General features: G+C 41.5%; 2 protein-coding genes across 2 annotated transcripts in view; one reads left to right on the plus strand and one right to left on the minus strand.

The window, feature by feature from the left end:
- Window positions 1-7,206, plus strand: part of zdhhc17 (zDHHC palmitoyltransferase 17) — a 29,726-nt gene extending 22,520 nt beyond the window's left edge. The window contains exons 11-17 of the mRNA XM_084573277.1: window positions 2,826-2,950; window positions 3,629-3,691; window positions 3,782-3,875; window positions 5,300-5,383; window positions 5,485-5,642; window positions 5,744-5,838; window positions 7,050-7,206. Of these exons, the coding sequence (XP_084429403.1) occupies window positions 2,826-2,950; window positions 3,629-3,691; window positions 3,782-3,875; window positions 5,300-5,383; window positions 5,485-5,642; window positions 5,744-5,838; window positions 7,050-7,188 (758 nt within the window). The 3' untranslated portion in view covers window positions 7,189-7,206. The remainder of the gene's footprint in view (window positions 1-2,825; window positions 2,951-3,628; window positions 3,692-3,781; window positions 3,876-5,299; window positions 5,384-5,484; window positions 5,643-5,743; window positions 5,839-7,049) is intronic.
- A 2,874-nt stretch (window positions 7,207-10,080) lies between these two features.
- csrp2 (cysteine and glycine-rich protein 2) lies at window positions 10,081-22,716 on the minus strand. Its single transcript, XM_084573280.1, has 6 exons — window positions 22,488-22,716; window positions 20,418-20,542; window positions 17,720-17,888; window positions 15,253-15,382; window positions 13,080-13,173; window positions 10,081-10,279 (listed from the first exon to the last, which is right to left on the minus strand). The coding sequence occupies exons 2-6, from the start codon at window positions 20,527-20,529 to the stop codon at window positions 10,203-10,205; spliced, it is 582 nt and encodes a 193-aa protein (XP_084429406.1). The 5' UTR covers window positions 20,530-20,542; window positions 22,488-22,716; the 3' UTR covers window positions 10,081-10,202.
- Between the last annotated feature and the right edge of the window lie 4,220 nt (window positions 22,717-26,936).

Below are 26,936 nucleotides of genomic sequence, written 5' to 3' on the forward strand. Positions count from 1 at the left end.
CTTTGATTTGAAGATGAGAATATAAGCCTTTCTGTTATGGAATTGGCTAAAATCTGGTTTGAAGTGTCCTGGCCTGAGTACATGCTCACATGTCTTGTCTTGTCCTGTTCTTTAACTGGATTGATTACTTTTTTGGTTTTAACAGTGCAAACTCTCAACACATCTCTGCTAGGCAACCTAGTATTTCGCACACCTTGGTTCTGCCTTCCAGACTCAAACTTTGTGTCCTCCCAGTTTCGACCCACTTTCTGTCATTGTGAGATCATCATTGTCTTCAGGCCTCTGGGTGGAAAGGGATCAAATGGCAGGCATAGGGCTGTATTACAGCACTTTTTTGTCTTCACCCGACTTAGATCATATTTTCCTCAGTACTCAGGAAGGAAAGGAGAGAAGACTTTAAATGGATTTCCAGCAGGTGGAATTCTGAAAACTAGGTGAGGGTATATGTTAACAATCCCTTCAGCCCTGTACTGTCAGGGGTATTGATTCTTTACAGTATTCACTTAATTATAAAATGTCTGCACACTGTTAGCACGTGCATATACTGTACTTAAAACTGCCACTGACTGTCACGACCCAGCCCTCCTAAAGATGAGTGGTTGCTAAGGAGAGGTTAAACCAATCTCTCCATTTCTCTGATGTATTGATCGTCTGCATCATCTCCCTATGTCCATTAGTTGTTGAGTTAGTAAAGGGGCGGTCCGTTAAGTCTTTTACATATTAGGTCATCAACACCAAGGTCTCTATAGAGATACCTGTAAGGATCAGCGGCTTCATGTGGCCTTCAGGGACTTGTGGAGTTTCAGTGCCAAGATAAGTCATGAAGTCATGAAGGTGCTTGAAGGATAACCACAATGACTCATCCTAACCAACAAATCACAGTTGTTTTATCTACGTGCTGTTTCTATTCTTGCAGTGCATTAGAACTTTCCAATGTGTCTGGGCAGACCTCTAGTTCTCCAAACCCTTGCTTACTGCTTCAGTTGTTCACACCGAGTGTGTTTTCACTATATCCTGTAGATATCATGTCGATGGTTTGAAATAGATACATCAGTACCGGCGGTAAAGAAACCTTTGCAATGAGGCTTGTTGAGTGGTGCCTACTTCCTACAATTAAGTAGAGGAAAGAAGACCACTTGTTCAGTTGAACCCAACAATAATGATCCAGGTTGGCTGAAGCAATTCAGGCAGTCAGTCTACTACTTTGGTCCATTGAACTCATTGCAGAGGCTACAGCTGGTACATAGTTCTGTGCCTAGGTGATACAAACTGACACTCCATAGTAGTGGTCTGCATTTATCATTCAACAGGGCAAACCAGACAAACTAGAACTAGCTTGGAAGAGTTACAGACAGTTGCATGGGGGTGTTTCCACATTGATGTGAAAATATTTGCATGTTGGGTGTAGATGAAAAAGGATAAGAGCTTTGAATGTGTGTCCTCCTGACTTGGTTGTTTGCTTACTCTTGTCACTACTCCTACTTTCTTTTCTCATGCGTTTTTTCGCTAAGCCAAGCAGCCAATCAGAGCAATCTATTTCACAGATAGGCTCTGCCATCAGTTGCACAGGCTCAGTCGTCTCAAAAGCCGCTGACAACAGTCCCACTAATGTCAACAGTGTGGGACAAACCATGACCAGAGCCACGGATGCTCTCACCGATGGCCCAGCTCCAGCCAGCAGCTAGACTAATGGAATATGATCTCAGCACATTTATTCGACACGTTTTGCCATCTTGTCCTGGAAGCACGGCAGCATAGTGATTTAGCGTTGCACATCCATAGGGTTTATACTCGCTGTAATAGAATAATCCCTTAAGTTGGGAACATTTTATCCACATTAGGCATCACAGCCACCTTTCTGGAGCCAGGAACTCTGAAGAGTTTATTTAACAATTGGCCCCAGATGGACTGAAGATGACTGTTTTGTGTGAATTTGTTGAGCCGTTTAATGCCTCCCACTTGAACTTGGCAGCATGCAGTAGTCTCGGTTTTCCCAAAATATTCTGCATGTGTGTTGCTGCAGTTGCTGATCCACTGCGGTTATTCTGTCCTAGTCACAACTGGATGTTATTCCAGAAGTTGGTCACAGATGAGCATATACAACGTGGAGTCTTTCCCAGTCTGGACCTCTGACTGTCACTTAGCTGGTTTCCTCTGGGAATAAGCTGACTCATGCACACCTTCAAGACTGACTACTGTTAATCAGTTACAGTCTTCACCACAGTTATTTGCTCATTCAGTTAGGAATCATGTGTATGTCTTATGGTGAAATGGGATTACACACCATCAGGGAGTCCTGATGTCCAGGAGTATTTCTTTATAGCTATTGTGACAGACTGAATTGATGCATCCTTTACTGGGTGAGTCAAGATGAGACAGAGCTGTTCTCTGCGTCACAGTATTCCTGTTGGCCAAATTCCTGCGAAGAGAAACTCTGACTCAAGCTGACATCATTGTAGTAAAAATACATGAAAGTGTTTTATGGATATTTATTCAAAAGGGCTACTAGAACTAAAGGCCAAGTGTGCCAGACCCAGTTCAGACTTTGCAGTAGCATCTCACCAAGGCAGAAAAACTCAAATAATAATACAGTAATACCACAGTTTCAAATACAGCTCATCAAATTGTACCAGTTCCAACATGTAAAGTAAAAGCACAGTGTTAAATGGTGCATGTAAAGATTGGTTTTGGTGTCATAAATTGAACTCATTGTTGCATTTTATTATCGTTATCATTTTATTACCCCATGCTTTTTGCAAAGGGTTAATATAAATAGGAACTGATTGCAAATTTTAGGTCTGCCATCTTCCTTGACCTCGCTGCACATCTCCCGTTTGCCACTGTCCACATGCCCTTCCTGATTAACTCTCTAGCTCTGTTCTACAACTTCGGCAAATCCTGGAAGTCTGATCCCGGAATCATCAAAGCGTCAGAGGAGCAGAAGAAAAAGGTAAAGCAATGTTTTTTCAACCACTTTTTCTCACCCAGTGTAAATCTTGTTTGTGTCCTGGCATCACATGTCGTGTAACTGAACAGTGCAGGCCTTCTCCCTCTCTGCCCCTCATTATCTCACTCTAATGAGGGACAACAGTGCCTCTCCTTCTTACCAGAGCCCCCTATTCTCCTTCCTGTGATTGATGAAGAGCTATATTTACCCTGCATTGTCTGCGCAGCGCAGCGGCTGGTCGGCCACCTCAGATCAAAGCCTACAAAGCCCTCCGCTCCCTGCACACCATCCCCTTCCACCTCTTTTTGTGCTGTGATGTTGCTGTACATGACGATCTTTGTGTCCTTTTACACAATTGTATTGTATCTTTTTACACAATTTACACAACCATATCCTGTAGAAAAAGCCAGTATAAACACAGAGGGGGTGCGCTGGTGCACGTAGATAAAAGGCAAGGCCCTAATTAAAAGCCCTGAGCTTTAAAGAGACAGACGAGTTTCTGAATTGAACAGTAAATTCATAGTAGCCGTTGTTCACTGTGAATTAACTTCCAGTCTGGTGATTTAGTTGGAAATCCCAGCGTCAGTCTGTTGTCCTTTTGTTGCAGTGCCAAATGGACATCAGCAAGATGAATTTCTTGATTGTTCATTAATTTTTCTCTAATTTTTTTTATTCCTTCAGACAATTGTGGAGCTGGCAGAGACAGGCAGTCTGGACCTGAGCATATTCTGCAGCACCTGCTTGGTGAGTTCTCTTTCTTCTAAGCAACCAGCTGATATTACAGGAAAGACGAAAAGAATAAGAGATCATGTGAGACCTTTTGTTTCCTCGCAGATACGGAAACCCATCCGTTCCAAACACTGCGCCGTGTGCAACCGCTGCATCGCCAAGTTCGACCACCACTGTCCCTGGGTGGGGAACTGCGTGGGTACGTGAACAACAACACTTGATTTATGAGGATAACAACACATCCTTGCAAACAACCAGACGCTCATACTTCGTCTCCTGAGTTTGAGAGTTGTGGCTTTTTCTTGTTTAACCAATTTCGTGTACCTCTTTAAGAAGCCACATGTGCTCTGATTTAAAGCTCAAACACAACTTAGAAACAAGGTTTGATAGAGTACCACATAGAATGTTGGCTTCACAGTCCTGCTAGGCAAAGAACAAAAGCACAATGGACTAGTAGCAGAGAGAGTGTTAATGGATGTATTTAGAGATGAAATATGATTTTAATTAAGGTTTCAGTGGCAGATTGTGTTACAAAAAACTGAAGCAGCTTGTTTGAAACCACCTGGAGGAATGAGAAACAGCCAAGTCAAGTAGTAAATGATGACAGAAACCCGACACAGTGGAGAATGGTCTGATGACAAGATGCAGGAAAGGAAGAGAAAAACAAAAGGGACCAGTGAAGCCTTGTATTCTAGGAAGCAGACTGGAGACAGTCAGGGAAGGAAGGACTGACAGGGGGGATTGTAGTGCTTCCATTTTGAGGCCAGGTGGTCAGGATGAAGCTTTAAAGTTTTGAAGCTGTCTGAACAAACACCAGGTCCAGTTAGAGGTTTTTTCTGGGTCTGTGTGAGCCTGTGAGCCTAATGGGACCACAGAGGTCCACAAGCCCCATCAGGTTCACACAGACCCAGAAAAGACCCAACACCTAATGGTCTACTTTGTCTTAGTTGCTTAATGTTAACATGCTAATAAGGACATGATAAACCTTAAACACACGGAACATTAGCATATAAACATTATCATTAGCATATTAGCATGCTCATGTTAGCGTTTAGCTCAAAGCATCACTCTTTAAGTCTAACATCTCACATAGCTGCAGACTCTTCAGTTTGACAAGATGTTAAAATTGAATCAAAGTTAAAGAAGAGCTTTCCACTCGCAGCTTCCATAGTCTCTGTGCTGGGAGGAAAATGTCAGATAATTAATTAAGTGGCAATTTTCGGCTTTATGGATATATTCCTGTCTTTATTCAAGAGTGTGGTCTTGAATCAAAGAGGAACTCCAGCATATTTAATGTGCTCTACTGATGAAAGTGCAGTGAAAGTCCAACAGACTGGGAATCAAAGCAGGAACTTCAGTTCCCACATGGCATGCTCCCTAACCACTCAGCTTTCAGGTTGTTAATACGTCAAGATCTGAGAGCAGGAAGCTATCTGAACTTGAAGTCATAAAATCTTGCTCACAAATTGAAAGACCGCACTCTTACTCATCATCATCTCTTCTAGATATCCTTGCATTTTTCTTTTTCAAATCTTACTTCAGTTCAGTTGACAACCGTAAACTGATGGTGGTGAGAACACTACAGCAATGTGACAATAAGACATTTATTTGTCCTCTCTGCAGGAAGTGGAAATCACCGCTACTTCATGGGCTATCTGTTCTTCCTGCTCTGTATGATCTGCTGGATGATTTACGGTTGCATCTCCTGTAAGCAGAAAAATCTTTATTTTTACTCCCTCAATACCACCCTCCACTCTTTCTGTTTCTCCGCTACCATACTTACCTTCTCACTTTCCCCCCCCCCCCAGACTGGAGGATCCACTGTGCCACCAGTTATGCCAAGGATGGTTTCTGGCACTACCTGACCCAGATCGCCTCCTGCTCCCCGTGGATGTTCTGGATGTTCATCAACAGCATCTTCCACTTCATGTGGGTGGCCGTGCTAATCATGTGTCAGCTCTACCAGGTACGGGGTTATCTGCAATTACAAATGAGTGCTTTGACATAGGTGACAATAGCTGTAAGCAGTTTGGTTCTGTCTCAAATTCCTCTGTTTGTATTTTCTAGATCGCCGCACTGGGAATCACCACCAACGAGAGGATGAACGCTCGGAGATACAAGCACTTTAAAGTCACAGCCACGTCCATCGAGAGCCCATTCAAGTAAGTCTCTTTTTTTAATCAAAACAGGAGGAAACGGGTAGAAAAAGACCTGCGTCCCTCATTGACATGATCTGAAAGACACTGTCTCCAAACTGCCATTAAAAAGCCAGGATATGGATGAAAAAGTGCTTGACCATAATGACCATCATCATGTCTGGAGTTAAAGGGGGAGACTTGCCAAGTTGCCTCAGTGGTGAAGCACGGTGGTGGCAGCATCATGGCTTTTCTGCAGGAGTACACTTCAGAAAGTAGATGGCATCTTGAGGATGGATGATTATGTGGATATATTGAAACAACATATCACAATATCAGCCAGGAAGTCAAAGCTTAGTCCCCAATGGGTCTTCCACATGGACAGTGACCCAGAGCATACCTTCGAGCTTGTGACCGAATGACTAAATGTGCGATTCAGAGAGAGTCTAATTACAGGTTCTCTTTGGAGAGAAGCTCCTCTGGCTCTCTCCCCTAAACACACAGCTTTTACACAGATAATCATGGTATGTGGTTTCCATGGTAATGTGAGTGCTATCAGTCCCTTAACAGTTGTTGCTCGCAACATCCTCAGTGCAATGACCTTGTGAAGGCAGAAGAACAAGTGAGAAAACATTGTGAATCCAACCATAAAGATGTTAAATAAAGGATCATGCATAGGTTATACATTTAGTTGTGTCATTGTTATACAAGTCTATGTGTAAGTAGTCTAAAGTTGATGGTAAGGTGAGCATAGAACACAAAGCTATGAGATCAGTCCAATAGAAAGCTTGGGCTGAACTTAAAGAGTGTTTGGTAGCCAGGACACCTGAATCAGCTCCACCAGTTTTTTCAGGAGGAACGTTCAAGAATTCTTGCAACTTCTTGTAAGAAGCTTATGGAAAGCTTCCTAAAATATTTGACCCAAGTCAAACCACTTAATTCTACCAAATACTGTGTGTGTAAACTTCTGACCTTCTGCAAATGTCATGACAGGAATAAGAAGTCCAGTAAATCGTTCTCCCTCTTATTATTCTGACATTTCACATTCTTTAAACTAAAGTATGATTCTACCTGGCCTCAGACTGGACATGTTAGGATTAAATGTGATGATTCATCTAAGGTTACAGCAAGGAATTGTGGAACAACAGTATTTGGCTAACTTCTCACGTCAGCTGAATGTTTTACCACCCTTCCTGCACCGTTTCCTCAGTCTGACGCCTCTCTTTGTCCCCCTCTAGCCACGGCTGCATCAGAAACCTCATAGATTTCTTCGAGATCCGCTGCTGCGGCCTGATCCGGCCCGTGGCGGTGGACTGGACCACGCAGTACACAATAGAATACGACCAGACGTCTGGCTCGGGCTACCAGCTGGTGTAGAGGAGGAGGAGGAGGAGGAGGAGGAGGAAGATGACGAGGGAAGGGGTGGGGAGCAGCGGGGTGGGAGTGGAGTGTGTCTGGATGGATGGGAGAAAAGTTTTGGAAGGATTCGCCCTCCCCGCCCTCCTCACCGAAGTTCATATCTGAGCGATGCTGTTCTCGGGAGCGCTTGCTTTTTCGGACCATCTCTCCCTCACCGATCAAATGACTTCTGGGAAAAAAAATAAATAAATCAGCCAGGACTAGCATGCTGTTACGGGGCAACACCACACCCACACACACCCCCTTCCTCCCTCTGCCCACGCCGCCACCTTTACTACTATTACTACTACTATTATTCTACGACATCAGACTTCATTACTGTACCCTCACCGCTGTCCAGCCCCTCCACCTCCTCTCTTCTCCCGAGCCATTTGGACGGTGCGCTTGCTGCCAGGCACGAGCGGAGAGGAGAGAGGCCGACGGGAGGAGAGAGGAACTGCAAAATAAGAGCTCTTCAGTTTGTACCAGAGACTCGACGCTGCAGAGACGGCAGCTTCACGAGGAGGCAGAGTCGTCCCTTATCCCTCCCCTCTTTCTATCTTATTTATGGTGTCCCTGTCGATGTGCCCTGTATGTGTTTGTTGTTTTCAACTGGTTCGGGAACTCTTCTGTTCCTGTGATAATTAACCCCCGACGGAAACTAAAGGAAGGTTGCTTTTTTTTCGCTCTCTCTCTCTCTCAAGAAGTATGATTAGAAATAAGGGAATGTCTTTTTGAGGTCTTGATTTTGCACCGATTCTGAGCGGAGCTGAGGATCTGCCAGCGTTGCTGAACTTGTCAGAGGCGGGTGTTGGGTTGCAGTCGGAGCCGCTGGAGAAAGCCCACTTCTCACCTGCTGAAACAAAAGCTGCACCCACCAACCACACAAATTCAGTAAATACAAGAAGGAGTTTTTTTTTATTATTGTTATTGTTAATTATTATTGCAAATCAGTAACGGTTGTTGTGCAGTATTACCGCAGGGTTGAATGAAATGGGACTCCTTCAGCAGGCACCACTCTAAACACGACGGTTAATATCCTACAGACAATGTGATACAGGAATATTTATTTTAAAACTATTTATAGATAAAAGTATGTTCTAGCGCCATCGTTTTTACATTTCAAGTCATTTTAGCCGAGTTTTTATGGAAGAAAGGAAAAAAAAAAAAAAAGGATGTAGCTGTTGAGCATGGAAGCCCGAGAACTTATGAGAATACAGACAGGTACAGTGAGTATATTTATTAACAGCAGAGTATAAAAAAGAAGGACGGACGAAGAAAGCTTCATTCCATGTGTTTTTTTTTTTTCTCTAGAAGCTGTAAAGTTTTTGTGTCTTTTGTCTGCCTACATTGCACTGATTGTTTTTGTTGTTTTTTCTTTTTTTTGTATGTATATATTTTTTTTTAATTTAGCCGTTACTGAACAGAAGGCCCAGCAGCACCGCTCCACACCTCCCATTTGTTTACAGAGAGGAAAGGGGAGGGGCCTAACTAGACGTGGCCGCCTCCCATCTCTTTCTGTCTGGACCCTGGTTGGTTACACAGCTGCAGCAGCAGGACTAAAATGTAAAGAATGTGCATCTGTACATAAGACTATCTGTTCTTATTTTTCTTTGCGTCAGTGTTAGTCGAAGGTGCTCCTGGTTTTTTTTTTTTTTTTTTTTTTTTTTTAGTTTCTTTTTTCTGGGAGGGGAGATTTCTTCCAAGCAAACCGAAAGGAGAAACTGACTATACTCCAAGTGTATGACTGTAGCTTTTAGTGATGTCCGACACTGCTGTCTATAGGCGTTTTAACCCCTTAAATACCCAGAATCCCCTCCGCCAAGAAACTCACCTGCATGTACGATGCTTGGGGCAGCTGGGCCCTCGCCGCCGCCCCCCTCTCCCCCTCCCATCCGTCATCACCATGGCGACAGCCCGGCAAGCCACGTGTCTGTATATAGTGAATGTTAAGTATTTGCAAGTACTTTTCTGCATTATGTTCATATGTCTGTTCTTTTTTTTTGTTGTTGTTTTTTTAAATAGTTTCTTTCTCTCAAATCCAGTGTGTTTAGTGGAAGTTGTCGCCAGATTTCCACCCTCCTGTGCAAGTGTGTAATATATTTGAACGTTTCATGCTTGTGGTCATCCAAAAGGGTTGTGTTTTCTTTTTTAAATTCCTTTGTCATATATTGCTGGGTTTGTTATACCACTGGATGTACAAATTGTAAAGCAAAGACACTAGAGAACTAAGGCAGACGCCGATTTTTTTTTTTCTTTTGTTTTCTAAAAGCTGAAATGTGATCATGCAATAGTTTTAACGATAGAGGGAGGTTATATTATATTTAAAGGCCTCCGAATTGTTTGGGCCTCATGTTTGCATCATCAGAAGGGGACGTGTCACCATTCCACGTTTCAGACTTCCATCTTAACCACCGACGTCACGGCTGCCCTACAAAGACGACACACAGCAGCTGCTTTTCTTGTGCTCTAAAGGTCAGAGGTCATGACTTGGCTGTTTTCATATCAGTACCTGTAACTAGCCACTCTTGTTCCAATAATAACTCCTTTTAAGTGACCACTGGTAAATGCGGGCTGTTTGTTTTTTTAGGGCAGAGTTGAACACTTCAGACTCATCCAGGACATGAATCCATCTCTGTACTAGTTCTTCCAGCAGCCTAAAATGTCTCCGTTCTGTCTCCCCTCTCACCTCACCGTGTGGGATTAGAAAAGAAGAAGAAAAAAAAAAGAAAAAGAAAGCACATAATCATCTCCAGTGCCTCTCTGCCCACTTTCAGACATCACTGTAACTCCGCTTCAGATGTAAACATATGGGCATGGTTCAGTTTTAATGGCTTTAATAATAAAATACAGTCAAATGTGAACGTTGGGTTGGTTCATGTTTTTATTTGTACGGAGAGCGCCTTTTTCAGCGTACAGGAGAAAATACAAGCGAGGGGAAAATGTTCATGTTGGGCAGAGGAAGTGACCGACGGTGCGATCCCGCTGAGCCATCACTGAGCGTGGACCAGAGCACCGGCTCCTTGGCCGTAACCAAACCCCTTCGGCCCGAAGTTCTTGGCGTAGCATGCTGTGGAAGGAGAGAAGAAGCATCAGCAGGCTGCAGGTTGGATTCTTTCATAAAAAGCTTTTACAGTAAAGTGATGGCAGCTTGGTGACAAATGGCACTGTTCTTTGAGATGTTCAAATCACTGCAGTCCCTTTTCAGATTCCTGGAATTATTTAGCTTAAACCTGAAATAACCGAGCTAAGAAGGTGTGAATACAAGATCACATTATTGGTGGTTATTTACCTAATTTATTTACTTCTCTATGCAGACATCCAGTAGACAGGGTAATTAAGTTCATTAAATGTTCAAATATTCACCATATTAGCTACTCATTCCTGAGGAGAATATACTTAGACTATCTGTCTTATGGAGCAGGGCAGCAGTGTTTTAAGCCTAAAGAAAATGATTACCTAAAAGATGCTAAAATGCCATGTAGCACATAGGAGAGCTGCAGCTTTCTAATTCTCTATGGGTTTGTAATGCATATATCGATCTAACTTGATTTTTGTTGGATTAAGAGAAGATTCTTCCCAAATTAAACTGCGTAAAAGAAACTTAACTGCAAGGAAAATCTCCTGGTAAGAAGAAAGGTAAGTTTGTTCTCTCTGTTCTGACCCTGGTTTTGTAGCTAGCCGTTTGTGTGTGTCATGACATAGAGAATAGATATTTTGGAACAAGCTGTAAAGTCTCACTCACTGAAAGAAAGCACAAGTTATCAGTTATTTATTTCTGTCGGCCCTGGCAGTATTTATTTTGGAGACCTGTCCAAAGATTAGATTATAACAGAAAATGTCATTTAACATGGTGGCTCCTTATACATCAACATGACTGTAATGAGACTGCCCAGGATGGGTGATAATGTGAGGTGTGAACGGGGCCAAAGAGGCGCAAACATGAGATCTCATTGCTGTTGTCCATATGTGTCTTTCATGATGAGGCATAATAACATTCAGGTATAGTTCAAACAGAGACAGGATGTCCCTGTTGGAGGACGGGGAGCGGTCAAAGACAAAACCACAGATTGAGTTCAGCAGAGCTCGGCTTGTTTGGTTTTAGAGCGCAGATGCAACATTCCTGCTCATCAGTGCAAGGTCACATTACGACGTTCAGCAAACATCCGCGCACTAACATCTGTGTGGGATCATCTCTTTGTCCGCCTGTGTGTTAAGAGTGTGTATCTCTGCAGTGACAGAGGTTAAACTGCAGATGTTTTAAAGCAGCATTATTAGCTTGATAGTGTCAGCATCCTGCAGCCAAACCAACACTCAACAGCCCTCGTACATCTTTTAGTTTTATTCGGGTTTATAATGGACAGTAAGAGCCAGTCCATTCATCTCTGGGAGTGATTGTTTGACTCGGTTTCTAACAATCTGTCTGCACTGCTGCCAAGGTTGACAAGGTCCTCAAGTGTGTTTTGTTTTCTTTAAAAAAAAAAAAAAAACAGTTTTAAAGGTTTTGTTAGTGCAGGCTGAAATGAGTTTTAGCAGGATTAAGAGTCTGCAGCTCTGTGAGGCTGTATTTAGCAGAGCTGTGCTTTGAGCTAAACGCTAACATCGGCACACAACCATGCTAATATATAGCAAGTATTATGCTTACCGTCATAGTTTAGCATACTAACATGCTAATATTTGCTAGGTGAACTTGAGCTAATAAATTAAAGCTGCATAGCGGTATAAAATTAGATATCAAAGTACCTAGCCTATTTGTATGCTAATAGCGGCTAATGGTGTCGTTTTATGTTTTGATACATGCGCCATTTTGAATTTGTCGGCACAACTTTCGCGTGCTAATATGAACCACATTCAAACATGCTAACCTTTACTAATTAGCTCTAAACACAAAGCACACATGGCTGACTGAGGCTAATGGACTGTCAATAGCTTTGCAGGTACTTTTTTTTCAAAATCTAAAGCATTTTGATGGTTCTAGATGAAATGTTAAAGCGTTACCAAAAGGAGCTATTCACCCTGAAGGGGGGGTGGAAGTTGATAGTGAACGTCATGACAATTCAACATGGCCGCCCCTAAGGCTAGGCTGATGGGACACCTGCCAGTGCCTGGTTAGAGATTTGGTAACGTTGCAGCCTCAAGAAAGCATGACAGACCACTAATTTGCCAGTTCATTAGGTGCATTAATGAAAACGAATGAACAATCTTAATCAAGGTTGTGGTATTCAGCGCTAGTTTTAAATAACTGAGAGAGCTGGGTACCGACACATGTTACTATCATTTTGACAACCTTATTTATTATCTAATTCATTCACACCACAAACTACATCTGACTCTGTTTCAACATAAACTGAACATTAGAAATGAATGAAGCTAAGATTTAATGCAGGACTGTAACATTAAAAAGCATTTGTTTCACTGGCAAGTTTGTGTGTGTTCCCTGGTTGGGTTCATAAGTGCACTAAGCAAGCATCACTCCATCACACTTATGCACAACTCCTAAATGCCATATGTCGAAATCTTCCCTCCTGCCATGATCTTTCTCTCGTACACAAACTATATTTAAGTGGATCTATTACCATTTTGTCAGTGAGCATGCAGTATTCAAATCCCATTACTCATTCATGCATGCTCGTCTGTTTCAAGTGAGAAAATATATAGCTGTTGGATCCCTCTGTGGCAGATTGTGTTGACGTGCTAGTGCTGCATGGTGGATTTATTCTTCTCCCGCACTGCCAGCGTTGGCGAAAGCAAATGTTTTCCACTGGTGTTACTGTGGGATCTGAGTAATCCATTAGGAAATCAAAGCTGCAGCAGAGACGTTCTGTTGTAAAGCTGTAACCAGACATGACACGTGTTTGCTTTCATCTCACCTTTGCAGTAGATTTCTCCGTCTTTCTCGGTCTGGGTGGTCGACTCCAGGCTCTTGCCGCATTTTGCACAGCGGAAACAGTTCTTGTGCCACGGCTACGACGAGAAGCAGAAGGAATTCAAATTTACTACCTGTGGTGGCAGCTGTTTTCAATGCTTCTATGCTTTGTTCCTTTAAGTCTTAGGCGTGTACAGAGTTAAAACTCGACTCCTGATTTTTTTCTTTTATACTTTATATTTCAGATGGTTCTTAGGGTATTTCATTTCCTTCATTAAATCCCATCAAAGGGACTCTGCGTTCCCACAGCCACAGGGCATTCTAAATGTCTTCATTACACAGAAAATTACAGGTTATGCTTTAGCCAATAACTAGAAGCTTACCTCCCATTAGGGAACACATTAACAACTCTTCGTCTGGTGACATCACCTGCTATAAATCAGCTCGTGCATGAATCCACAAGTGATCAGTAAAGGAAATGCTCAACTCCCATTTTTAGAGCAAACAGAAATACTCTGAACGCAAATCTTTTCTCCTCTGAGGACAGGTTTCCATGTTTTTTTTTCAGGAATATGAGCCTCTTGACTTCACCTATTGTAAATTGGCATGTCATCAATATCTCCCAGAACCCCGCTGTCCAGCTTTGTGCGATTAGCGCCAGCTGTTGGGAAGCTCCCATCCAGATTTTATGGAACGGCTTCAATCAGAAAAGCTGGGTTTGTGTTCTCTCATTAGGAGAGACCGCACCAAACATCCTGCATGTGGTTCAGCACTGTGACAACCAGTCAAACAAGCTTCACCCCAGCGGTTTGTGATGCAGATCGTGACCCTGCGGTGTTCATCGGGCCAACGCCGTCTGGATTAGAGGGTGGATTCCTGCTGGGGTTATTCATGCTAAACCCTTTATTTAATGATGGCAGGAATTATATTAAATTCTCACAGCAGTTTGGGTTCTGTGGAACAGATTTGGCTATTTTATCACTGTGTCTGTGAACCTTCCCAGTCATCCAGGTCGTAGTATAGCCAAGAAATAAACAAGCTCAGACATGGGCAGCTGGTCTTTCTTGAAGGCGTTTCACCACTCATCCAAGCAGCTTCTTTAGTTCTAAAAGACTGTTGAGAGGTTTAGGTTTTAATAAGCAACATCTGTGGCTGGTGTCCTCCTGAAACTCACATGACAAGGGTTTGTTAATGACCACATACCCACATTTAATTGAGGAAATTTGCACCGATAAAGCAGCATCAAAACAAATTCCTCCTCCAATAACCAGTAAGTATCTGGTTGTAAACGTTCTAGTCATGTGAGTTTCACATGGGCAACATCCACAGATGTTCCTATTTATACCCCAACTCCCCTCCCTCAAGTCTTTAAGAACTGAACAAGCTGCTCAGATGAGTGGTGAAATGTCTTCAAGAAACCCTACATGTCCAGTTATCCTAGTTTCAGCTTAGTTTTATCAGTGTGAAGTGGAAAAGCCAGAACAGAGGCGCAGGAGCAGATTCTTCGTCATTGTAAAGGTTATCAGATCAGATCTCCAGACGCAAGTCTAGTCGCTTGTGTCAGCACTGTCATGACAGTAACTGCGTCATAATTACTGCAACTTGGCTGAACTAGTGAAACCCAAACAGTCTACTTGGCTAATGTCCTGGCAGATGACGCAATCTGAAGAGTGCATTGTTTCCAAGTGTGTTTCTTATTGTAGAAAATAAAATGATTCTGGCTTCATGCTAGTGCATCTGTTATATCCCAGACTTAGACATGTCATTGTCTCATAATGCACCCTTCATAAAATGGATTAAATGTGTAACTAATGGCATCGAGGAGCTCTCAAAAATCATGAGCGTGAGACTCTTAATCTCAGGGCCTTTGGGCTGTGAGGCGCTGACTGTTTACCCCGACAGTAGCTGAATCCTCGTTTATTCAGTACAACGGATATGGGGAAATGGGAAATACTTGGACTGAAATATACTGAAGTTATCAGAAAGAGACAATAAACGACGAGTGATGATGTTGTACACAACCTTGAAATCCAGAATTTGTGGTTACTAATGGCTTAAAGGCTTTTATATTGTTTAAATATAATATAAATTTGAATTATTTATACAGTTTAGAAGAGAGAGTGTAGCTCTGTGGCGTGAACAGTGACTAAAACATAAGCTTTGGATAAATCTCTCACCTTGCCTGCCCCCATAATCTTCTCTGCTGCGTAGACAGAGTCTCCACACCGAGCGCATTTATCTGAACCTCCAAACTTCTGGGCGAATTTGGACGGGTTGGGGTTGGTGGTGGGTCTGTGAGTGTGAGTCCTTGGGGGGAGAATAGAAGAAATGATTTCTGAAATCTCTAATTCAGGTACAACAAAGTCTTAAACATTTCAGTTAGCAGTTCTAGATACAGATAATAGTGTCTAGTGAAATAATAACGTATAAACCATTGTGTAAAAGTGCTGTATGGAAGGTGGAAATCAAAGGATGATTACAGGAACTTCTGACGCAAAACAGGCTGAGTCACAGCACAAACAGCCTCTGGTTCACTTTATTGTACAAAGAAAACATTTACTAGTATCGGACTAAGTATGATGCAAAACATCTGCAGCTGATGGTTTAGTTAAGTGTCAGTTAAACATTAATGTCATGTTCATGTCAATTATTGCCAGAATCTAAAAGATTATTTGACTAAGAAGTAAAGATGACAACTCTTCTATCTGTGATCGGTCAGTGGTGGGAACGGGAGCAGGGTGCCCCGGGGCCCGGGAGCTGTGCTTATCTAAGGGTGACTGCCAGCACTAGTGGCCCCTGAATGAGGCTCTTTGTGGTGCAGGACAGAGTAGGATCCTTGTGGTTATATAATAACTTCTTTCATAGCTATAATCACCTGACGTCTGAGGCAGGGTAAACATTCTGGGTAGATGTGTGTGGGGAGATTCTCTACTTTCCTGTTTTTTGTTTATGGCTTTATATATATATATATATATATATATATGTGCCAACCTTACACATATGTAGTCACACACTCTTTGGTTGTCAGATATCTAAGTGGATGCCCAGACAGTATATCCATTCAGTTCCAAGATATCTCTATTGCAGGCTGGAAGCCTGTCATAAAGTAATAATCTTGATCTGTTGGATGATGTATTTTACTCCTAGATCATTACTCTAAGATTCAGATTTTTCTCGTCTTGGATCTGCACAGTTCACCGCAGCAGCTGGGAACTGCTTCAGTCAAGCTGGTTATGATAAAGACGCTGGGTTTTTGCCAATATTCCCGTCAAGGGTTCTGTCAGCTCTCAGAGCTTTGTGGTTCAGGCACTAAGGGACGGAAAATGATGCCGGGAAGAAGAGGAACTGTTGAAGGACACGAGCTTTGTGTATTTGTGCTGAGGTGTCCCGACAAGAAATAGGGCTGCTAATCTGACACTGGATGTGCATGCTGGGGTCATTGATGAGGGATATGTTATTACAGACATTTGTAGCCATTTAAATAGCACCTTGTGACCAGGAAGATGTTTACACTCTTGCTGTGGAACTCTATGATGAAAACGTAGCCTCTATTTACAGCCATTGCGACCATATTTGAATGTTAGAATAGTGGTGAAGTAGTTTATGTGTGTTTGGGAATTAGAGTCAGCAGCCACAGCTTAGAAACATCATGATGCATAATGTGCCTCTGAACTCAGTGACCTTGTCAGCCTCATTGCGTGGCTTGTGTAATTATGTCCATTGAGACATTTCAAGATGGCATTTTTATAGCCTGAAACTAGACCATTTTCATTATAATTATTTGTCTTTAGGAATCTGAGAAGAGTCTGTTGCCTTGTAAGAGTGTGTCACAACCAGGCATTCATGGTTTGCAGACACTTATCTGCAAAGGGGATAAGACCTGTCGACGGCTGGTTCAAGCATGCATGATGTTTATGTTACTGGCTTCTCCTGGCTTGCTTTGCCAAGGCAAAGTGTAGCACAGTACGGTAACTGACATCAAAGAACTACTAGCAACAAAGGCCAACTGTGACATTGTCTCACATCAACTGTGTCTGGGTGAAAAAGTTGGACTTGAACACACTGCAAAGACTAAAGCCATCGACCGGCTGGCACATACGTTATGCACCTGCCGGAAGAGAAACAAATCTTTATATGAGCAGGTGGCAGTGGTCTGTACAATAAATAAATAATTTTTAATTAAAAAATAATAAATCTCTAAAGGTGAAGGCAGCTAAGATTAATCCTAGTGTTGTGGGACACACTGCAAACAAACACACATGCTCTTATCGAGCAGCCATCCGCTTAGTATGTCGCAGGCCGCTGCCTTTAAGCAAACAGGTTAGGGCAGCAGCGGCGGATTAACATTGAAAGACACAGATTGTGAAATACTAAATTTCTTTTTAAACGTTTCATTAGGAAGAAACTTGAATGGACGTGTCAACATGGGAAATGAATCTGCAGCACAACCCCAAACAATAGCCATATAAAAGCTATGCAAACAAACCCACGCAGGATCCATTACATAACCACTGGATTCCTGTTGCTTAAAAAACAATCATCGTGATTAGAATTAGTCACGGTTGCTTGAGGGATTGTGCAACTTCGTGCATGTTCGCGCTGAAAACGCTCACTGAGTAACGCTCACGCAGAAGCCCAGCTTACTCTTCGTGTTTGATTCCCAGCCGCTCCCCTCGGTCCATGTTGAGTGTTCCAGCTCCCTGGCCGTAGCCATAGCCCTTTGGGCCGTATTTCTTGCCGTAGCATGACTTGCAGTAGATCTCCTGGTCATGAATAGCCAGCGTGGTGCTGTCTAAACCCTTCCTGCAGACCACTGGGGACATACAAAGAAGGTAGTTTATCAATAGAGCTGTAAGGTGATTATTATTTGAACTAGAAAAAACAACATTTCTGCATACTTCATCATTTTAATAATAATACTGGAAGCTGTAAAGATAGCAAATGAAATGACTGGAAAAAACTCTGAGGAACGGCTGAATTTCTATGTTAAGTGCGTCAATTTTAGAGAGAACGCTTAATACAATATTATGTGATTCAGATGAACTCATTCTTCATTAGAGCAGTTTAAATGTCGGCTAGAATAATACATTCAGATGGAAAGTGTTGGCTTATACACACTGAAAACAGAAAATATGAAATGTCACATCAAGAGCAAGAACACAAATTAGGTGAACTGCTAGGAACAGGAGGCCGCTATTCTTAAATCTCAGTTTGACTCACGCTTCAAATGCTGATATACGTTTACCACTCAGACACTTTAAACACTTTAAAGTCTTCATCTCTGAAGGATAACTTGTTCATACACAATTTACTCTGGCTCCTTTCAGTGCTTACACTTCGGCTGACAGCCTTCTCCCTCCATTTATCACTTGCACCATTATGCAATGTCTACTCCTAAAGTGAAGCTTCAACTTGAATTGTAACTACAATTTTAAAGCATGTCGGTAACTTCCACTTCAGATTCATTTACTATTTCCAAACTCAGACAGTTGTGACTTTTCTAGTTTCATATACACATGGTTAATTTGAACTGCCATCCATATTCTCCATCTCAAATGCCACAAGTGACATCTTTTTGTGTCAATTATGCACATTCCCTCTTTCTTTCTTTCTTTCTAAGGATTTGATATTTTTTTAGGTTTCTGAGTGACATTTTTCCACATTTTCATCATCACAACAAATGTTCCATCAGTACTGAACGTACCTCTGTTTGAATTCTGACAGTACAGTAGCTGTTAAGACAAAAAAATTTGGCAGGTTTGTACCTAATAAAGAATGCATTGTCTGATAACATAAAAGCGCCGCAGCTGCTTAAGCTGCTTCATAGACTGGTTGTTGGGATTACTTGAATCCTTCACACAATGGCCTTCACTGTGGGACTGTCTGATACTGGTTTAAGATTTCACACACAACGGGCAGGAAAAATGTCTCCATTCACGCCTCTGTTCTCCTGGCCAAATGAAAGCTGTTAGGGGCTTGTTAGAGGACTCTTGTATGTTTTTAAATTTCTCCTTTTTGTCACAGTATAATTTCCAAAGGCTGCTCTCTCAGTATAAGCCGTCTTTCAGACACATACGGGTGAATGTCAAATAATGTCCAACTGAGAAAATGTAGGAAAGAGTGAAGGAAAGCCAAGGACACCAAGCCCCCTTGCTCATCATCTCCTGGGTGGGAGTGTCAGACAAAGCTGTCTTTGTAACAGAGATGGAAAAAAAAACTCATCTTTTGTGGCTCAGATTGTTTTGATCTTCTCCTGATGGCAATTAAATGAAAGAAACCATCTGTATAATCCCATTCTGCTGGAAAGTTTTCACTGACATTTCAAGTGCAGTTCAGGATCGGGACAGGTCGCCAGCCCGTCCAAAAAAACTCACAATGATGCAGTGTGAACTCAACAACCACTGTCCAGTGAGAGAAATGTCAGTGCAAGCTCTCTGCAATGAGCTGAGGAGGTGAGACTGAGTTCAAGAGCTGTTTTCCTGAGTCAGTCTTTTATGTCCCTGACCTTTCATCTGCAGCTCGAACCAGTGTAGATTGAGCATGCAGGTTTATTCAATTTCAGCTCTTGGCAAGCAAGGCAAGACTCACATGATTACTGTAAAGACTATTGACAGCCACTTCAAAAATGTCACAGTCAGCAAGGAAGCAAGGGAGATACAAGTTTTAAAATCTGTCTTGAGATGCATTTCTACCTTTAGTCCAAAGGACTTACAGTATCTCAAGGAACTAAAGGTTTCCTTTATTCTGCAGATCTTGTGTGTTTCACACTCAGTCCAAAGACCCACAACGATTAGGCAAATTTGTTTTTAGACGCTATTACAACCTGCTCCACTTCAGCCCAAAAGGTGTCAGTAATACTGAACACTATACAACTAAAGTAAGCACGCCGCTGTTTATTGGGGTTATTGCTTTGCAAATGGGGTCACTGAGCCAACGCTGTAAATGAGATGTGCAGTAACTGGGAATCAGATTCTAAATGCGCAAAATGCTCGACTTAAATTAAGCAAACTGGGCTAATGTGAAGAACTACCACGAGATAAAATGCTGCAGTTACTCAACCAGTGAGAAATGTTGAGCATTACCCCCAATTTGATCCATGCAATGAAACCCAATGAGTACTCCTGAAGGTTCACAGTCCTTGCAACAGAATTGTAGCTTTTAATGCCACTGAAATGTCAGAAGAGTTTACTCCAAGAGGACCTCCAAGACCACAGGATAATCTTGGTACAACTGAGGTGCCTCTCGTGCACCATCCATGCCTGGTAAATGTCCTCCAAACTCCATGTCCCAAGTTTGTAGTAGCCTCTATGCTCATGTATAGGATAGTGAAAGTTGTACTTACTGCAGAGAAAACAGCATTTGTGGAAGCTCTTCCCATCACACTGCACTTCCTCGGCGTGGTAAACTGTTCCGTGGCACGCTGAGCACTTGTTGCCTCCTCCCCAGTTTGGCATTGTGTGTGCGTTTCTGAGAAAAGTTGAAGAGAGGATGTGAGAGGATGAAGAATCTTACCCGATCCTCAACTCTATCGCTTTCACCTCCAAAAAGGACTTTTTCAGTCCTGTTTAGTAAGGACAAAGGCTGTGAAGTCTAGCAACACAAATGTATACATGGAAGACGTTCCAGATGGTAATGGGTGTGTTTAATTACATCTTTTCATTACAATGTTGTCATATTTGAAGAATACAGTTGCAATAATATCTTTACAATTTCTAAACACTATGGTTGAACTGAAAACCACTGATCCAGACCACAGCTAGCAGGGTCAGCCTAAACAACAGGGCAGACTAATACCCAAAGGAATGTCTGCTTTACGGCTTTTGTCGTCTGTAGTAAACAAACAAGTGTGAGTGTGAAGTAAACACTGTTTTTTTTCAGTCACTCCCAAACTCCCATGTACATCTGCTTAAAATTAGAGACTTGCTCCCATTTAAAATGTGTGAAGAGGGAGTCGAGAAGAACTAATTTGACCTTCTGAATCACCACAAAGCAAGCATGCTCTGATATCACACTTTGGAGGGGGAAATTATTTGAATGAATCGAAAAGCAAACACAAAGCGGTACAAACTATTAATCTTGCCATTCACTCTGTCCTCCTCCCAGCTCGATTAGAGACTGCAGAACAGGCCCTAGCATGAGAGCGGATCAGAAGACCACAAAGGTTGCCATTAAGTTTTCCACGGGGGCTGGGTGTGATGGGAAGCTTGGTGTTGAAGAAATAACATTTAGCCCGTCAATTTACTCGGTCAGTTTCTTCAGATCACTCAGTAATAGCGTGAGACACCTTTAAGATCACTGTTGGGCTCTCAAATGTTCCACTGCTTCTTGATGATGTTGCACCGCTCATGAAAGTAGCTTTGTCATTTCAGGACATCTGTGGATGGTGCCCACATGAAACTGAGACTGATAGTGACCCAACACTTTGCTGAATCAGAGGATATTATTCAGATTAAACTGGGTTGTATCTCCTTTGCATGTTTACTGGTTTCCTTAAGACTGAAAATGTGTATGTGGGCGAAACGTCTGGTTGAGTGATGTTTAGACTGTATTGTAAGTGGCTGATAAGTCTCCCTCTCCAACCCAGGTTAATCAGAATAATATTCAGGAGAGTTTCAGGTGGGTGCGACACACAGATGTACTGAAATGAAAACCTAAACTCCCCACCAGTCTTTTATACCTGAAGAAGGTACTTGGATGAGTGGTGAAACGTCTTCAAGAAACCCTAAAAGTCCAGTTGCCCTTGTTTCAGCTTTTTTTTTTATTGTTTTTTTTTTTTTTTTTTGGATATGCCATGACCTGGATGACTGAGAACCTTCAGACATACTGTATGCATATACTTTTTTTCTGTCTTTAACTGTGCAGAAATATTAATATGTTTCTATGGTTATGTTTAATTTTATGTTCTTAAATTATTTTTTTCGCTCTCACAAAAAACATTAGTTTCATTTGTATACATTATATGACCTTATCCTACGTTGTTAGCATTGCAGACACACTTAGGCTAATAATAGCTATCGTGTTTACTTTGCTGACTTTGCTCTTTGAGACAAGATGCTTTGTTTACTAGATAGTGATAAGCTACCGTTAGCTGTTTTCTGCTATTTTAACTTCATTTACCTTCCGAATAAAAGCACAAAAAAATATGAAAAAAAACATACAAAAGTATCCAAGTTATTACCCAAACATTAACATTACCATTTAACATTAAGTTCGTTTAGCTAGTACCTGCTGCTAAGTTGAAATGCTGCTAGCTAGCTTATTCTACCTTTACTCTAAACCAGACTAAATGCACACACCAATAAATTCAATATATTCACTAATTAAAAGCGGTTTATCTCTTTAGCTTGTCACTAAAACAGTCATAACTCTGTAAATATTACAAAATAATAATAATAATAATAATAATAGTTACCTTAACGTAAAATTGAGTAATAAAAAGGCAGGTAATGTCCAGATGGTACAGTTGTTAGAGTACTGACGGCGTATCCAGACGGCTGGCGAGTCACTACTCTGACTCTGTTATGCCACATACTCCACATATTTACCGTCTCTGGAAGGAGGGGTTTAATGGGATGAAGTCACCACTGTTGCGTTGCGGTGCAGTCGGAAAAACTGGTACTGCGTTGAATATGTATTGAACATTAAAAGCATTGCTGCATCCATGTGCACTTGGGAATGCGAAGACGTTCGACAGAATATCAAATAATAGAGAATAATGTACACTTTTGTTAACTTCAAATTAATTCACATTACTAAAGGAAATAAAGACTGTTTATTTATTATTATTTTTGTTGTTTTGTTTTTTCCTTGTGTTAAGCTCAAAATACATTACCTTGTAGTGTGTTGAGGCAGTGCAGCCTCATAAGTTATAAATGCTTTTGGCAAAGGCCAGCAAGGCTCATTTGACATAATTTCCCAAAAGGATTAATATGAAGAGAGCATGTGAAGAGTTGTTTTTTTTTGTTTGTTTGTTTTTGTCTGCTTTATGCAGGAGGATTGTGGTAGTGGTAGAAACCTAAAATGAAGACGTTGTAAATGAATCTTGTACCAACAAGTCAATAGTAACTTAATGCGTTAAATTTATTCAGTGTGATATCCATTCAAGGACACCATAGGACATATTTTCTGTTTCGTTCTGTCGTTTGATTTCTATAGAAAAAACGATTTAACTTGACCCTCATGTAAGGATTACAGGAAATGAAATACTTATAGTTCATCTTGCTTTGCTTTGCTATTCTATTTTATGATAAATGTTGTGAAGTACCACTTCTCCATGTGTCCACCTAACATTGCAGTTATCCTGCCCCCTGCCGGAGACAGGTTGTAATAACCGTTTGTTTTTGTCTTCCAAGTAAATAAAGATGGTTTGAAACACTGAGAAAGATCAAAAATTATAATTAGAACTGACATGGCAACTATGAGATAGCAGGAGGATGGAAGAAGACAGTGTTTTCATTTTAAAGCTGAACAGATGCAGAGGCACATCTCGACAGCCACATCTGACAAGACACACATCTCACTTTACTGGCTGCAAAACCTGCAACCTTTCTTGACCTTTTCTCATGCCACCACTTCAAGTATCACCACAGTGAGTAGACAGTGTCATTATGATTAATAAAAATGTAATTAAAATTCAAACCATAAAAGGGATAAACTTGAATTATGCCCAATTAAAGATTTTAATGTACCCAGGGGTGATGTAAATACAGTTGAAACCACCATGTGCCATTGCTCTGAGTGGACTGTTAAAGGAAAAACAGACAGTACCCTGCACTGTCACTAACAAACTTCAGCTTCATTAATTTCCAATTATGCTGTTCAGTTTGAAAAGGCCATGACAATAGAGAGCTTGAAAGAAGTAGGGTAAATCAGTTTTACAGTGCAAGCAATTATCTCAGACACTGGGCCTTCAGACTGACACGCATGGTTCCTTTCAAAATGAATGACTGCACGAAAGACCAAAATATTACCAATAATAATCAGAAGTTTAATGTGGAAATAGCTAAAAGGATTTTATTCTTATATGCTAATAGAAATTACAGTACAGTTAAAAACATGAATCTGCGTCCTCATAATATGTGTTCTAAATATTTTTTTATAAAGCAAAGTTATTTCATCAACTAATTAACCTACTTGATTGTTAATTATACTCAGCTGATCCAGCTCAGCCAGGCCTGACTGCAGCAGGCAGTGCTAAGTGTTGAGCCTGAAGGTGAAGCCCACCACCAAAGTTCCTACAAGCACATTGTGCCTCTGTGAAGAGAAATTTCAAAGGAAATGATCAACCCAGAGATGTCCAAAATGCCGAGAGAATGGAGGTTCCCAGGATTACTCCAAGGGTCCAGCAACAACTGAAGGAAGTCTCAGCAAAATCAACTGAAAGAACTGAGAACTCGCAAAGCTTTAGCTAAGGTGAGTGCTCATGGCTCCAACTTGACAAAGAGGCTGTGTAAAAATGGAATTTGTTGGAGAAAGGTTACGCGACTACTAACCAAATTAACTATCCATTTTTATTTTTTTAATAAACCAAAAACTTCTTCCTGTGATTTCTGGCATAGTGTTCACAGATTTGTCCGTAGAACACCTTAGACGTTAAAATAAAATAAACATGCAAATAGTCACTTACAACTTCATTAGGTACACTAGTAAAATGCTTTCTGATTTAACAGTCCTGCACTAAATCTCACTTCATAACTGCTCTAGCATTTAGTTGTTGCTGCAACAGCTAACATAAGATATGAAGTGCTGATAAACAGTGTTGCATTGAGTCAGTTAGCCTAGCCCACCGAAAATGCGGTTGCCAAGGTAATATGTCAGTAGAATACGATTCAATAGTACTACAAACCAAAGCGTCCATAACGAATGAATAGAATCAGTAGTTTCCTCAGTTATTTTAAAATAATTCTGGATATCATAACCTTCATGAGGCAAAGATGTAGTACCAGACTGTTATATACCAATCAGGCATAACATTATGACCACCTTCCTAATATTGTGTAGGTCTCCTTTGTGCCTCCAAAACAGTTGTGACTCATCAGAGAATGGACATGGGCCTTCTGAGGGTGTCCTGTGGTGTCTGGCAACAGAATGTTGTTAGTGGGGGGCCTTTGGGTGCTGTGGGTTGAGAGGAGGGGCCTCTGTGGATCATCCTACAGATACTTGATCAGTTTGGGGTCTAGTGAATTTGGAGGCCAGGTCAACACCTTGTGATGTTTTTTTGAGCTGTTCCTAAAGCATTTTTGTGTGTGTGCCTGTGTCAGACTGCATCCTGCTGGGGATGGCTGCTGCCATCAAGGAGTGTCATTGCTATGGGGTGGGGTTGCCTGGTCTGGTCTAGGTGGGTGGTACATGTCTAAGTACCATCCACATGAATGCCAGGTCCAAAAGTTTCCCAGCAGAACATTGTATTGTCACAAGATGGTTGATGTTATTTACTTCATAATGTAATGCCTGACGGTACTTTGGGACGCTCTGGTCTTCACTTGTGTACCTAATAAACTGGCAAGTGAGTGTAAAATGCTGTCAGAGGGGTGGTGATGCTTAGTGAACAATGTTCCATTACTGAAGGAAGTATGAATTCTTTACATTACAATATGATTCTTAAATAAAATGCCTGCTACCCGCTCATGAGCTAAAGCATCACTGATTTATCCAGCAGACAATAGTCAGAAATAAATATCCAACAAAGGTTCAAAAAAGGCAACTGGACTTGTAGAGTTTTTTGAGAAGACGTTTTACCACTCATCCGAGTAGCTTCTTCAGTTCTAGGGGACTGGTGGGAAGTCTGAGGTTTAAATAGGAACTTCTCCTGAAAAAACTTGCTTGTTATGCTAATAACCAGAAACTGGTGCAGCTAAATTTCCATTAAATTTAGCTTCCACTTAATGGAAATTTAGCTGCACCAGTTTCTGGTTATTAGCATAACAAGCAAGTTTTTTCAGGAAGAGTTCCTATTTAAACCTCAGACTTCCCACCAGTACCCTAGAACTGAAGAAGCTACTCGGATGAGTGGTGAAACGTCTTCTCAAAAAAACTCTACAAGTCCAGTTGCCTTTTTTGAACCTTTGTTGGATATACCATGACCTGGATGACCTTCACAGACATAGTCAGAAATAAAGAAAAAATAACACAGTGCATGGGTCGATGTCCCTAAAGAAAGAGCAATGAATATATTTATATTCTAAATTTACAATTGCCATTGAGATATTGAGGCTGGTGGGTGGCAGACAAAAATAAAAGACAGCTGTTAGAGGTCAATTTGTCATTCAGCTCTTCCTGAGGAGGCGCATGAATATCTGGAAGGTACACTGTCGTCGTAAAGCGATGGACGTGGTCAGCAGTTATACTCTGGAAGGCTGTGGCATGTAAACGGCATTCAGTTGGTACTAAGGGGCGTAAAGTATGCCAAGAAATTTTATGAACTGCACCACCAGCACCAGTATGAACCGTAAATATGAGGCAGGGTGGATACATGTTGTTTACATCAAATTTTGAGATGGCTGGACCCATCAGAACTGGCAACATTTTCCCAGTCTTGCAATGCAATTAATAACACCTGTGCCTTTCCCACTACTGGGCGTTAACAGTGAAGGCACAGGTGAAACTAATTTTGTCATCAATGTCTCTGTTCTATCCAGTGTTTGAGTAACAGAGTTAGCATGCTCAGGACCCTGGAAACAACTCAACTGAATTTCAGCTGCTGTGACGAGCCAAAATGTCTGCTGGTAAGCAGATGTTTTTAAACCTTTGGACAGAGCCAGACTATTTTCTTCCCCTGCTAAACTAAGCTTAAATGGATGCTAAAATAAGCATGTTCTTGTTGTAGCTTCATATGCAGTGAGTAGCATCCATTAAGCTTGTT

The sequence above is a fragment of the Chelon labrosus genome (assembly GCF_963514085.1).
Source record: "Chelon labrosus genome assembly, chromosome: 23".
In the NCBI taxonomy this organism is placed as follows: Eukaryota; Metazoa; Chordata; class Actinopteri; order Mugiliformes; family Mugilidae; genus Chelon; species Chelon labrosus.

What these genes read in the sequence shown, in the direction of transcription:
- csrp2 (XM_084573280.1), bottom strand. Translation starts at nt 20,529, where the DNA reads ATGCCAAACTGGGGAGGAGGCAACAAGTGCTCAGCGTGCCACGGAACA. An exon ending in CAAATGCTGTTTTCTCTGCA is followed by an intron (nt 17,889 to 20,417) that starts GTAAGTACAACT and finishes GTATGTCCCCAG; the next exon opens with TGGTCTGCAGGAAGGGTTTA. An exon ending in CGGAGAAATCTACTGCAAAG is followed by an intron (nt 10,280 to 13,079) that starts GTGAGATGAAAG and finishes CTCCTTCCACAG; the next exon opens with CATGCTACGCCAAGAACTTC.